Here is a 13,153-nt window from a genome sequence, read left to right on the forward strand (position 1 = left end):
TGCCTGTCTCATTAAGCTATTCTGGCCTTGACTTAGCATAATTTAATGAACATATGAAATTTTGATATTGCAACTAATTAAATGGCCTAGAGTTAATTAAACTCCGTTTCTTTGCTTTGAAGGATCGAACAAATAATTTATTCAAGCAAGTGTATGAACAGAAGAGCCTGAAGGGAAGAGCTAATGACGCCATAGCTTCCGCTTGTCTCTATATTGCCTGTAGACAAGAAGGGGTTCCTAGGACATTTAAAGGTAAGTTTTTAGTTGCGGAGATAAAAACATTTTCTATGTTAAAGTAACAGAGTGAAGTCCAGGAGCTTTGACTCTACATAGCTAAGTCATGTCTCCCCAGTTTCCTCAGTAATCCATCTTTGTATCATTTCCAGATGCCTCCTTATTTTGTTCCTGACACAGATCTTAACCATGTTCTTTTCCAGCCGTTTTAGTCATTCTAGTCCATGTAAGTTCCGTGTTCTTTGCTCATGAGATCTTTTGACTAACTGTATCTTGTGGGGTTTGAGGCCTGGCCTCATCAGCCAGAATAGGCCTTTGTTACCTAGTGCACACCCTTGATGCACGGGGAGCCATTTCCGCTCTAGCGCAGGTCTCTACAGGTGAATCGGGCCTCAGAACACATTCTGGAGTTCTGCCATTTGCACTTTCACACGTAAGTTGGAGGCTTTGGGAGAACTCGTATTTTTTATCCAGTTTGCCGTCATGAATATGTGATGGCCTGTTGGCCGAGCTGCTGTGACACTCACGCTGACTGGCCCTGCCACAGTTCATTTTAGCTGGACTTTCATTCATCAGTGAATACTTCACGACGAGGCAGTGGCTTTTATCATCTTCATCTTTTTGTTATTACAACTAGAGCCAAGGCTTTTGGTCTGAAAGTGTTTGGTAGTTTAATATATAGAATAACAGGGTCAGATATTTGATCTCATTTTATTATAATCTGTAATCTCAGGGGTTGCATGTACATATGACATTAGGTAGCTTGAGAAGTACTCTTTAGCTTCGAGTATTTTTTTTTCATTTCCTTGGTAGACATGTACCTAACAACAGATTAATATATAAATATCAGTAAAGTTTGGATTAGTTGAAGAAACTTATTTGAATTGAAACTTCAGAGTTGATATTTTGAAATATCAAGAGCCTACATTTAACTTGTCTCAAAGACTTTTTTAAAGCTAAAGTAAAATTGGTATGTCATATACCAGAAGTATATATACACCATCTACACCATATGAGTTTTGGGCGGATAGTAGTGTACATTTATCCCTTGAGCAACACGAATTTGAACTATGTGTGTCCACTTACACACTGGTTGTTTTTTATATAGTACTATAGTTTCTCTTCTGGTTTTCTTTAGCTTACTTTATTGTAAAAAAGAGTCTATATATTATACATATATGAAATCAGTGATGACTGTTATTGATAAGGCTTCCTGTCAGTAATACCCTATTGGTAGTTAAATTTTGGGGGAATAAAGAGTTCTCTGTGGAGTTGACTGTGCCGGGGGCTGGCACCCCCTACCTGAGTTGTTCAGGGGTCAGCTGTAATTTAACATCTGTAATCACTATGAAGTAATCACTAAAAGTCTAGTTACCGGCCGTCACCAGACAGTTGCGTCCCTTCACTTGTTTCACCCACTCCCTGATTCTTTTCCCTTCTGGTAACTGCCAGTGTGTTCTCTGTCCATGAGGTTTTATTTGTTCATTCTTTGTTTTGGGTTTTTTTGGATTCCACATACAAGGGAAATCATTTGTCATTCTCTGACTTATTTCACTTAGCATAGTACCCCCTAGGTCCATCCATGTTGTTGCAAATGACAAGATTTCGTTCTTTTTTTTATGGCTGAGTAGTATCCATTGTATTTATATTCCACCTCTTCTTGCATGCGTCTCTCCATTGATGGACATTTAGAGTGTTTCTGTTTCTTGCCTGTGGTAAAGAATGCTGCATTGAACACAGGTGTGCGTATATCTTTTTGAATCAGTGTCTTAGTGGTCTTTGTATGAACACCCAGAAGTGCAATAGCTGGATCATAGGTATTTCTGTACTTAGTGTTTTGAGGAGTTCCATATTTCTTTCCTTAGTGGCTGCACCAATTTACATTCCCACCAACAGTGCATGAGGGTTTCCTTTCCCCACATCTTCTCCCCTCTCCAGGACTTGCTGTTTCTTGTCTTTTTGATCATAGCCATTCTGACCAGTGTGTGGCAATATCTCATTGTGGTGTGGATTTGCATTTACCTGTGATTAGCGATGAGGAGCATCTTTTCAGATGCCTGCTGGCCATCTGTATGTTGTCTTTAATGCTTATTCTGATCCTCTGCCCATTTTTTATTCAGGCCGTTGAAGGCATAATTGCATTTTTGCAGTTGGAATATATTTTATAATCAGAAATGATGTATTTTGTAATGAACTGTATGACTCACATGGATTTAAAACTTTTTTTTTTTCCAGAAATATGTGCCGTGTCACGAATTTCTAAGAAAGAAATTGGTCGATGTTTTAAACTTATTTTGAAAGCTCTAGAAACCAGTGTGGATTTGATTACAACTGGGGACTTCATGTCCAGGTTTTGTTCCAACCTCTGTCTTCCTAAACAAGTGCAGATGGCGGCCACGCATATAGCCCGCAAAGCTGTGGAACTGGACTTGGTTCCCGGAAGGAGCCCAATTTCGGTGGCGGCTGCAGCCATTTACATGGCCTCCCAGGCGTCGGCCGAGAAGAGGACCCAGAAAGGTAGGACTCTTCCTCAGGAAGGGCAGTGATGAAATGGGGAAGTTGTAGTATGTGGTTGTATGTCCACCTGAAGTACGAAGCAGGTAAATGTCCCAACCCACATTTAAAGAGGTAGTTTCTTAGAATCAAAACTGACAAGCAAAATGCTACATTTTCTTAAGTGGCTCCTAAACCAGAATGTTCGTGGAGGCGTAATTCTGTATGGACACGCTTTTTTCCCATCCGCTTTAAGTATTTTAGTTTGTACATTTTTCATTTCTAGTTGTTTTTGTCCCACCTAAACATTATGTTGAATAGTTCTTTTTTCCCCCCTCGAAACTTAGCCAAAATGTTTTTTGTATCTTGAGAGGTGGGGACCATGCCGTTTCCTGCTGTCGGGCGTGGGCCCTGCACATGGGCACTTCGTACTGACTGGCAGCTGTAATATTTCCTCTCTGCCTCTTCTCTTCTTCCTTTCATACGTTATCCACTTTCTTAGTCAAGATCCTGGCAGAAGTAGTTGAACCTGCTACAGCCAGTTTTGAGTTTACTGTCTTAGGGGAACTTTCCAACAGAAGTACTAAGTGAATTTCTTTACAGACATGTGTTCGTTAGTTACTTTTGGGGTCCAAGAAAAAGGAACGGTGAGTTCAGAATTTAAAAGGTAGTGGAATTACTTGCTGACATGACTCTTATACCCTGTTCAGAACAGCCTTTCCCCTCTGCTTAGGCCGTATGTTTCTATATTAATAAAAGTAATGAATTACATAGAATGATTAGAAAGAGCCAACCATTAGTTATTTAAATGTGCCATTATCTGTTCCCTTTGGCCTCCATATTATTTTAAGGAAATTTTGAGTCTTCTGTTAAAATTGAGAAGTTAAAGCTAAGCAGGTTGTCCTTACCATTATTTCTACCTGTAAAGTTTGGTCTAATGAGCACAGAAATGTTTATCTTGGCACTTTCTGCTGCTTGTGTTTTACGTGAAGTTTTTTGTTGTTAAGGCCCCTTTCTTCCCTTCCCAGCAGCCAGTTGACATTCACTGGTATCTGTGTGTAGAGGATAAGAAACTGACAGTTAGCTCCTTGCACAGTGATGGCCGCCGTCCACACGGGAAAGTCATAAAACCTTATGATTTGAACTGAGAATAGGTTACGGTAAAATGAGTTTAGTGTTCTAAAGCCTGTGTTTTAAAAATCCATTTTGTTTAAGTATTTATAACCAAACAGTTGTCAAGTGGCAATCCTTTGGGACCTCTTTTAATCAAAAGGAAAAAAGGTGACACTTAATGACTTTAAGGGTAAAAGTGGATCTACTGTAAACTAGCAATCCTCATGAGCGCCCTGTGCCCACTGTGCTGCTCATCAGAATGAAAGCACCACGTTATGCCAGAACGAACCGCTGTATTAAGTAGCTGTTGAATATCTGAGGCTGTGGAACAGTATTTCTAGTATGATTCCCTTTCAGTTTGAACCTTTTTAACAGAAGAACCTTTTAAGGAAAGAACCTCTTAACAGAGTTAACCATAAGTTAATTAACTAGAAGCAGAAGACATGATAAAGTGAGTTTCTTCACAAGAATGTGTTCATGGGTTACTTCCAGGATCCTCAGAGAGACTTCTGTGAAGAAACATCCGTTCTAGATACTATGGCCAGTATTGTAGTTACCACTCATGATGCTGTGCCCTGGCCACTGTTCGGATGTTTTACATGTCGTAAATCCTTTCATACTACTGTGACAGCCCTTTGAGGGAGTAAGGGCTACTGCCATTATTATTGTTACTACCTGTAGCCATCCTTCCTGCCTCTTGGTAGGTATTTCCATTGTCAGGCTTTAAAAATAAACATTTCTGGTTTTGTTTTCTCACTGTGGATTTTATACTACCGTATCTCACACGCTGGAATGCAGGTAGTAGAAGGGAGATCTGATGGATGTTATACTTCTTAATATTTTGATTTTTGTCTTTTAGAAATTGGAGACATTGCTGGTGTTGCTGATGTTACAATCAGACAGTCCTACAGGCTGATCTATCCTCGAGCTCCAGATCTGTTTCCTACAGACTTCAAATTTGACACCCCTGTGGACAAACTACCACAGCTGTAAATCAAGGCAGCTGTCAAACTCCTGTGAACACTGAACTTGGCCTGTCGTACATAGCCTGTACCAAGTGCTGGATTGAGCCTTTCTTTAATAAGGAAAAACAAAAGACATGGTACGCATTCCAGAGCTAGATATGAATTGCTTGGCATTCTGTATGTATATACCAGTGAAACATATTTAATGATTTAAATTTCTTATTGGATTTGCTTTCTTTTGTAGCAACCTAGGAAACTGTATTTTGGAAGATATTTGAAATTATGTAATTCTTGAATAAAACGTTTTTCAAAACTAAAGTTTTTGTTATAATTACATGTTCTATGTAATATATGATATAATTACAAATAATGCAGATCATTGCAGCTAATAAAGCTGATAGAGGTCCTTGTTTTGTTTTTTCCCATTTCTATATTTAGGAGTTTTTAAAAATTATAACAAAATCAGAGGTTTGGGGAACCACTTTGGACACTGAGAACATCAGAGAGGGGTGGGGGGGGAGTGGTGTGTGTGTGTGTGTGTGATAATTTATTGACTATACATATAGAAAAGCAAGATGTGATGAACTGGACCTTGAAAGGCACTGGCTCGAGAGCTAGAAAAATGTTTTTGCATTTTTCTTAATGAGTTTATGGAGCAGAGATGATGTTGGTAAATAAACCAACAGATTACAATTTCTGGATGTTAACATTTTATAATTATTATTTTTATTTACTGATATATTTACGGGGTAAAGAATATTTATTTAAAATGGAGATTATCGGGTCTCAATGTCCAAGAATTTTTTCTAGTAAGCATGGGCCCCTGTAGGTGATCGGGATGTGGAAGTGTTTTGCTCTTAGAGGAGCATAGGTTGAAGGTCTAGACTGGTAGGCCTTGTAAGCAAAGGCCCACACGATTTTGCCCTATTACCGATCACTTTGTAGGGGGGCTTGAATCCATGCCGGATACCGCTGCAAACACTGCCTCAGAGCAGGCGTACGGTTCTGACACATCTGTAGAGTCAGCGCTGGGTTAGAAGTACGTCTCCCAGTGCGGCCTGGTAGGCGGGTTCCGACTCTAGTCTACAAAGGGACTTTCCTCTCCAGAAGATCAGACCTCCTCTCTCATTTCTATTGACCATGGAATGGGGACAGCTGCCAGACCAGGAAGACCAATGCTATTTCTCCCTTGCACAAAATCTGGGATACGCAAACGCCACTACTCAAAGCCGAGGGAGAGCACCAGGGAAACACAAGAACACAATAACCAAATACAGGGGTGCAAGGCTGGTGAGGACTCCAGGCAGAACCCATCCATCCAGAACGGAACTCGGGACAAGGCGTCTTAGCTCAGCCAGGGTCTCCCTCGTGGGCACCCCCATCTTCAGTCCCCAGCACCACACGGCTCCATCTTGCCAAGTACTGACTGAGCATGGGTCTGGCCCTCGGTTCTACCCCAGTTTCTAGTGACTGACCGCGAAACTTCCCATCCACTGAAGACTTTTCTCTGCAAGCTGCAACCAGTTAACTAGATCTTAAAATATTTTTGCTATTATCAAAAGTCAGTACATGCTCATTATAGAACATTTGGAATGTTCTATAATGTGCAATGATAGCACCCAGAAGCCACTTAGAAGTGAGCACCAGTATTTTGGTATTTTTTTCTTCCCAGTTGTTTTGCTATGTTGTATTTTTAAAATCTAGTTGGCAGTTCAGATATAGTAATAGGATTAGTATTTTCATTTTACTGGCTACAAAAATGTATTTGATAACTAGAAAAATGGAGATAAGCATAAAAAGGATAAAAAACAGCCCCTGCCACTCAGCTATGTCAATATTTTGGTCTATATTTTGTGTTCTATACATTGAAAAAGCTTGGATCAGTAGAAGTGATTTTAAAGATAAATGTAGGGCAGAAGGTATACTTAGGGAATATAATTTATATTCTGGTGTCTCTGAAAATTCTAGTTTTAAAAAATGCTCCCTATGCCACCCAGGTGGTTTGATCAGTTTAATTCAACTGAAGATATTGAAAGCAGCACCTCGTCAAGAGCTAAAGTAGCAAGGTCACTTGCTCTGTTCTTGTACCCCTGGTCTCAGAGCATGCACAGCGTGTCCTTGATAGGGACAGCTGTGTTTGGAAGCGATGCACTGGTAATGACCCTGTTGAGTCATTTCATCTGACCACTAGAACATTTTCACTTAGGGAAGGGGGACAATCCACAGCAATGCCACTTTTTGGGCTCTGGCCCTTACAGCGTTCTCTGCATCTCAGTAGGACTTACTCCTTATTTGTCCATCTGCTTCAAGGCTGTTATACCTACAGGTTTATGGCTGGCTGATTACTAAAATCCACTCAGGATGTGGGGCGTTCAATCGCAACTACTTGATTGCTACATATGGCAAAATTAGTAATACTTAGAAACTGAAAAAATTATGGCCAGTTCTTTCTAACCAGCGAAAGGGATCTGACACATATATTATAAACTAGGAATTGTACGTGGTTTTTACTTCTCTCTTGAGGTGTGAAAAACTATCCATACACAGCGCAAAACCCACCTTGTCAAGAGCTGATCACACAAAGAAGTTGAAGCCTGCTTCTTCTGTGTGGGCCTGGTTTTTAGCAAGTTATGAATATTCGCCTCGCAAGGCAATTTCTGTGAAAATAAAGTGGGTCCATCTTGTTAATGCTGTCATCTTTAAGTAGTTGGAACCTTGGTTAAGGTGGTCCATTCCATCCCAGTATTTAAAACAAGGACTCACTCCAGTCCACTTTGAGAATCTCTGCTATGACTCCAAGTTCAAGGATTTGATCATAAGTTCCGTGGAATCTAGGGGGCCTGGGTGGCTCAGTTGGTTAAGCGTCCTGATTTTGGCTCAGGTCATGATTTCATGCTTCCCAGAATCGAGCCTTGTTTCTTGAGCCTTGGGATTCTCTCTCTCCCTCTCTCTGTGCCCCTCCCCATGCTCTGACTCTCAAAATAAATGAACATAAAAAAAAGTTTCATGGAAATCTGAGTCTGAGCACTCTGGTCCAATCTCCTCATTTTGTAGGTTAGAGAAGGCTGGAGGAACCAAGAGATCTGTCCAAGTTTACTTATTAGGAGAGAGGATGCACTCAGGTCCCTTGATCATCCAGTGCTGGTTTCTATTAAACTGCCATTGAGGCTTATTTCACAGGAAGATGCTATAGGATGGACTTTAGTTGTAACTTTCAAATACAATTCTGTTCAATTACGAAATTAACAAAATTATTCAATGCAATATTTGTATCTGGCTTTTTGGGGAAAGCTCTTCAGAGTGGGTTTCTGAATGGTTTTTAAATCAGCTCAGGTGGCAAGGAGTTAATAACTAGAGATCACTCTGTAGTTCTTCCTCCAAACTAAATGCTTCTTAAACTAGATGCCTCTTGGTAGTAAGCCTTTGTGTTCAAACCAACAAATGTACTTTACCCATGGTTGTCTTTGGTTTCTGAGCTAATTTAATATCACAGGTGCAAGATTTACTTTAATTATCAAGATGAACAGCTGAGGGGGTCAGCCTATTACCCATCTGGTCCTAATCCAGCCAGGAGGCCTCTCTCTGCCCCATGCCAATATTTCCAATTGTCAGTGGCCCTGACTTTTCCTGTTGCTGGAGTTTTAATCTCATCTGCCAATTGTGGAGCTACTGACAGATTCCCCGGTCCCCTAAACACCTCCTCACTCGCCCCCTCCCGGATATTTGCACACTCTTTTCATCAGGATCTCAAGACTTCGAGGTGTCACTACAAAAGTACCATTCAGCTGATCTCTAGGCCACAGAGACCCAGTGTTTGGCACAGGCATCAACTTCCATTCATAACCTTCACTGGCATTTCCCTAGCCAAGGGGACTTTGAACCGCCCTCCCGGGAGACTGAAATTCGTGCTGAGTGAAAGAGGAAGGGAGGGGGTGCGACTGGGTGGCCCGGTCGGTTGACATCCAACTTCAGCTCAAGTCATGATCTCACGGTTCGTGGGTTCGAGTCCCATGTTAGGCCTCTGTGCTGACAGCTCAGAGCCTGGAACCTGTTTAGGATTCTGTGTCTCCCTCTCTCTCTGCCCCTCCCCCACTTGCACTGTTTCTCTCTCTCAAAAATAAACAAACATTAAAAAAAAGAGAGAGATTGAGAGAGAAGAGGGAAGAAGTGACCACAGATCTTTTCCTCTGCACATTATCAGAACAAATCTCAAGCCCTCTCTGTGATCTGAAACAGCCTACGGCTGGCACAGCCACTGTTGGAAATGATCAAGGTTTTCAGACATCTGAGAAAGGAGGAATGTGACTGGTAGGCAAGGTACTTAACAAGAGGAAGGAAAGGCATTTTGTTGCATTTAAGACTCTGCCAAGAGATATTTTGTTTCAAACTGACACAGGTGACAAAACCACAGAAGAACTGGGCCCAGTGCCTTTAGCAATATTGGAAAGGCTCTTTGTTCTACATTGTTCCAAAAGGCGGGACTAGGAGGGAAAAGTCACATGCAGCTCTCAGATGAAGACATGTCAGTCACGTTGAATACTTCACTGATGGTATTAAACAGAGACTTGGTTGCTCTGTCGGAGATTTCTCTGGCCTGTTCTTGCTTCCTCTGTGGTTCCTTCTAGCTCTATGGTTATGAGACACCAGGAAATGGAAGGATGAACCCAGAACTTCAGCCCCTCCCACACTGTGGTGGCAAAGAAATCTCACCTGCTATGCGATCGGCTTCTCTCACTGGCCTAATCTGTTAACGTGAGGGTGATCTTCACACCCTGGAGCCGCTCTGAGGTCTTCCAGAGAAGCCGCAGGCCTACGTGGCTTGATGTCCCTGCTCCCAGAGAACCACAAAAATGCCTTTTAAAACCATTACCAGGGCAGATGGGTGGCTCAGCCTGTCCAGCATCCAACTCTTGTTTTCAGCTCGGGTCATAATCTCATGGTTCACGAGTTCGAGTCTCTGTCAGGCTCTGCACTGACAGCGTGGAGCCTGTTTAAGATTCTCTCTCTCTCTCTCTCTCTCTCTCTCTCTCTCGGCCTCTCCCCTGTTTGCTCTCTCTCAAAATAAATAAATAAACATGAAAATAAAGCTACTAAAAATAATAATAAAATAAAACTGTTACTGAATACCCACCATGTCTGATTGTAGATAGAAGACAGTAATGATAAACTTAAGGTCACAGCTAAACTGTGGTGTTGGGGCCAGAGCCCAGGCCCCTGTTGTGCTCGAACGAGGTCCCCCACCCCACCCTCCTGCTTCTGTTCTGGTCATTTTACGTGTTAAAGTCACACTGAAGACGATGTTTGAAAGGGAAGCTTACAAATGAATGAGCAACTATATAAGTCCTTCATTTAACAGATGAGGCCCCTGGGGTGAAATGCTCACATGTCACGAGCAAAAACAATGTGTCTGAGGTCACACGACTAGCAGGCGGCAAAATGGTGGCTCATCCCGGTCCCCTTGCCCCCTCCATGGGCTGGTTTTGAAAACTCTTCCAAGTCTCAAGGGACAGCAAGCTTGTGGACATTCTCTAGATTAGGAAGGAATAAATTTAAGAAGAGATGATGCTTTGGTGGGGGGGGGGTGCAGAGGGACACCTTTGTTCTGTTGGAGCCCAAGTTCCTTTGGACAAAGTAGCAATTATTTTTTTTTTTATACTTTTGATAGCATAAACCTTAACTGTGAAGGAAGTTCTTTGAATCTTAAGTTTCCCTTTGAAATCGGCTGTTCACAGAAATAGAACAAACACTCCTAAAATTTGTATGGAACCACAAAGGCTCAGAATAACTGAAGCAATCTTAAGACAGAAGAACAAAGTTGAAGGTATCATCCCCCGTGATTTCAAGCTATACTAAAAAGCTATAGTAAACAAGACATTATGGTTTTGACATAAAAACAGACACAAAGGTCAATAAAACAGAATAGAAAGCCCAGAAATAAATACACAGCATATGCGTCACTTAATTTATGACAAAGGGTCAGGAATACACAATGGGGAAAGGAAGTCTCTTCAGTACATGGTGTTGGGAGAACTGGACAGTCACAGGCAAAAGTGAAGCTAGAGTCCTGTCTGAAGAAAACATAGGTTGTAATATCCTTGACATTGGTCTTCACAATGGTTTTTCGGATTTGATGCCAAAAGCAAAGGCAACAAAAGCAAAAATAGACAAGGGGAACTACATCAAACTAAAAAGCTCCAAATAGCAAAGGAAACTCATCAACAAAAAAGGCAATCTACTAAATGGAAGAAATAATTTGCAAACCATGTATCTGATAAGGCATTAATATCTAAAATACTAATAAAGAGCTCAACAACTCAAAAGGAAAAAACTTAAATAATTCAGTTTAAAAATGGGTGGGGGCACCTGGGTGGTTCAGTCAGTTGAGTATCTGACTCTTGATTTTGGCTCAGGTCATGACCTCAGGGTATGAGATGAGTTGGGCTCCATGCTGAGTGTGGAGCCTGCTTGAGATTCTCTCCCTCTCTCTCTCCCCCTCTGCTTCTGCCCCTCTCTCCCACATTTTATCTTTCTAAGAAGATAAATAATCAGGGCGCCTGGGTGGCTCAGTCAGTTAAGTGTCCAACTTCGACTCAGGTCATCAGGTCATAATCTCACAGTTTGGGAGTTTGAGCCCTGTGTCAGGCTCTGAGCTGTCAGCACAGCCTGCTTCGGATTCTGTGTCTCCCTTTCTCTCTCTCTCCCCCCCTCCCCCCCCGTTTGTGCTCTGTCTCTCAAAAATAAAAATAAAAACATTAAAAAGATAAATAATCAATAAGTGGACAGAAGACCTAAATAGACATTTTTCTAAAAAAGATAAACAGACGGCCACCAGACACATGAAAAGATGCTCAATATCACTCCTCAGCAGGGAAATGCACAACAAAACGAGTGACCTCATACCTGTCAGAACAGTGACTACGGAAAAGGACAGGAACCAGCGTCGGCGAGGGCATGGAAGGAAGAGAACCCTCATGCGGAGTCGGTGCAGCCATTACTGAAAACAGTATGGAGGTTCCTCAAAAAATTAAAAATAGGACTACCGTACAATCCAGCAATTCCACTGCTGGGTATTTATCTGAAGAAAACAAAAACACTAACTTGAAAAAAATACCTGCACTCCATTTCAGCACTATTTATGATAGCCAATCTGAAGAAACTTCAGCTGTTTAATGCATCAATGGATGCATTAAAGAAAAAAATACATACAATGGAAAACACACACACACACACACACACACAGAGGAATATTATTCAGTCATAAAAAGAAGGAAATCTTGCCATTTGTGATAACATGGATGGACCTTGAGAGCATTATGCTAAGTGAAATAAGGGAAAGACAGATGCCATATGATCTCAATTATATGAGGAATCTGGAAAACAAAACAACAAACTCAGAGATAAGACAGATGGGGGGTTGCAGGGGTGGGAGTGAGGGGTGGGTGAAATGGGTGAAGGTGGTCAAAAGGGACAGACTTGTAGTTATAAAATAAGTCATGGGGACATGGTGGATATAGTTAATACTACTGAACCGCATATTTGAAAGCTGCCAAGAGAAAAGGTTTTTGTAACTAATAATGGTGACAGATGTTAATCAGACTTACTGTGGCGATCATTTTCCAATATATACCATGTTGAATCATTATATTGTACACCTGAAACAAATACAACATGTCAATTATACCTCAAAAAAGAGAGAAAAAATTGGCTGAATATAACAAAAAGTGTTGGTTTGTTTTAGGGGAGATTATAAATTTATGACTAAAACTTTATTTTTAGGTCAAATGGTAAAACACCAAACTGTTTAGATTTCTTTTCCCATTCTATGTAAGTTTCTAGAACAGAGGAAGTAGACTTTAGTTAAAAGAGAAAGTTCAGGGAAGCCTGCCTGGCTCAGTCAGAAGAGCATGTGACTCTTGACCTCAGGGCTGTGAGTTTGAGCCCCATTTTGATTGTAGAGATTATATAAATAAATAAACAAACAAACAAATGAAAAAAGAAAGAGTTCAAACTCTTCCTATAAATATGGCTCTGAAAATATTTCAGAAGGAAAAATGAGCTGGTTTGGTAAAAGCCCACCTTGTATTTTGTCTGAGTGATCTGAAATAAAGGTGGAATCGATTCTTTTCTTTTGATTGCTTTTAGCTTCAAACTGAAGAAACAGTTCAGAATTCTAAAAACAAAACCAAACAAAAAACTTGTGGCAGGGGACCGGGGGACATAAAGGCAACTTTTAGAATGATTTAAGCAAGTCTAAATCAATCTGTAGAATATAGTGTAATTATTAAAATGTATACATTTAGGGGGCACCTTGTTGGCTCAGTCGGTTGAGTGTCTGATTCTTGGTTTCA

At 41.0% G+C, this 13,153-nt stretch overlaps 1 protein-coding gene across 1 annotated transcript in view; it reads left to right on the forward strand.

The window, feature by feature from the left end:
• GTF2B (general transcription factor IIB) overlaps window positions 1–5,123 on the forward strand; it is a 31,089-nt gene extending 25,966 nt beyond the window's left edge. Inside the window, exons 5-7 of the mRNA XM_077746155.1 lie at window positions 123–252; window positions 2,470–2,751; window positions 4,700–5,123. Coding sequence (XP_077602281.1) covers window positions 123–252; window positions 2,470–2,751; window positions 4,700–4,833 — 546 coding nt within the window. The 3' untranslated portion in view covers window positions 4,834–5,123. The remainder of the gene's footprint in view (window positions 1–122; window positions 253–2,469; window positions 2,752–4,699) is intronic.
• The last annotated feature ends 8,030 nt before the right edge of the window (window positions 5,124–13,153 follow it).

The sequence above is a fragment of the Crocuta crocuta genome, unplaced genomic scaffold (genome assembly GCF_008692635.1).
Source record: "Crocuta crocuta isolate KB4526 unplaced genomic scaffold, BGI_CrCroc_1.0 scaffold48, whole genome shotgun sequence".
Taxonomy (NCBI): domain Eukaryota; kingdom Metazoa; phylum Chordata; class Mammalia; order Carnivora; family Hyaenidae; genus Crocuta; species Crocuta crocuta.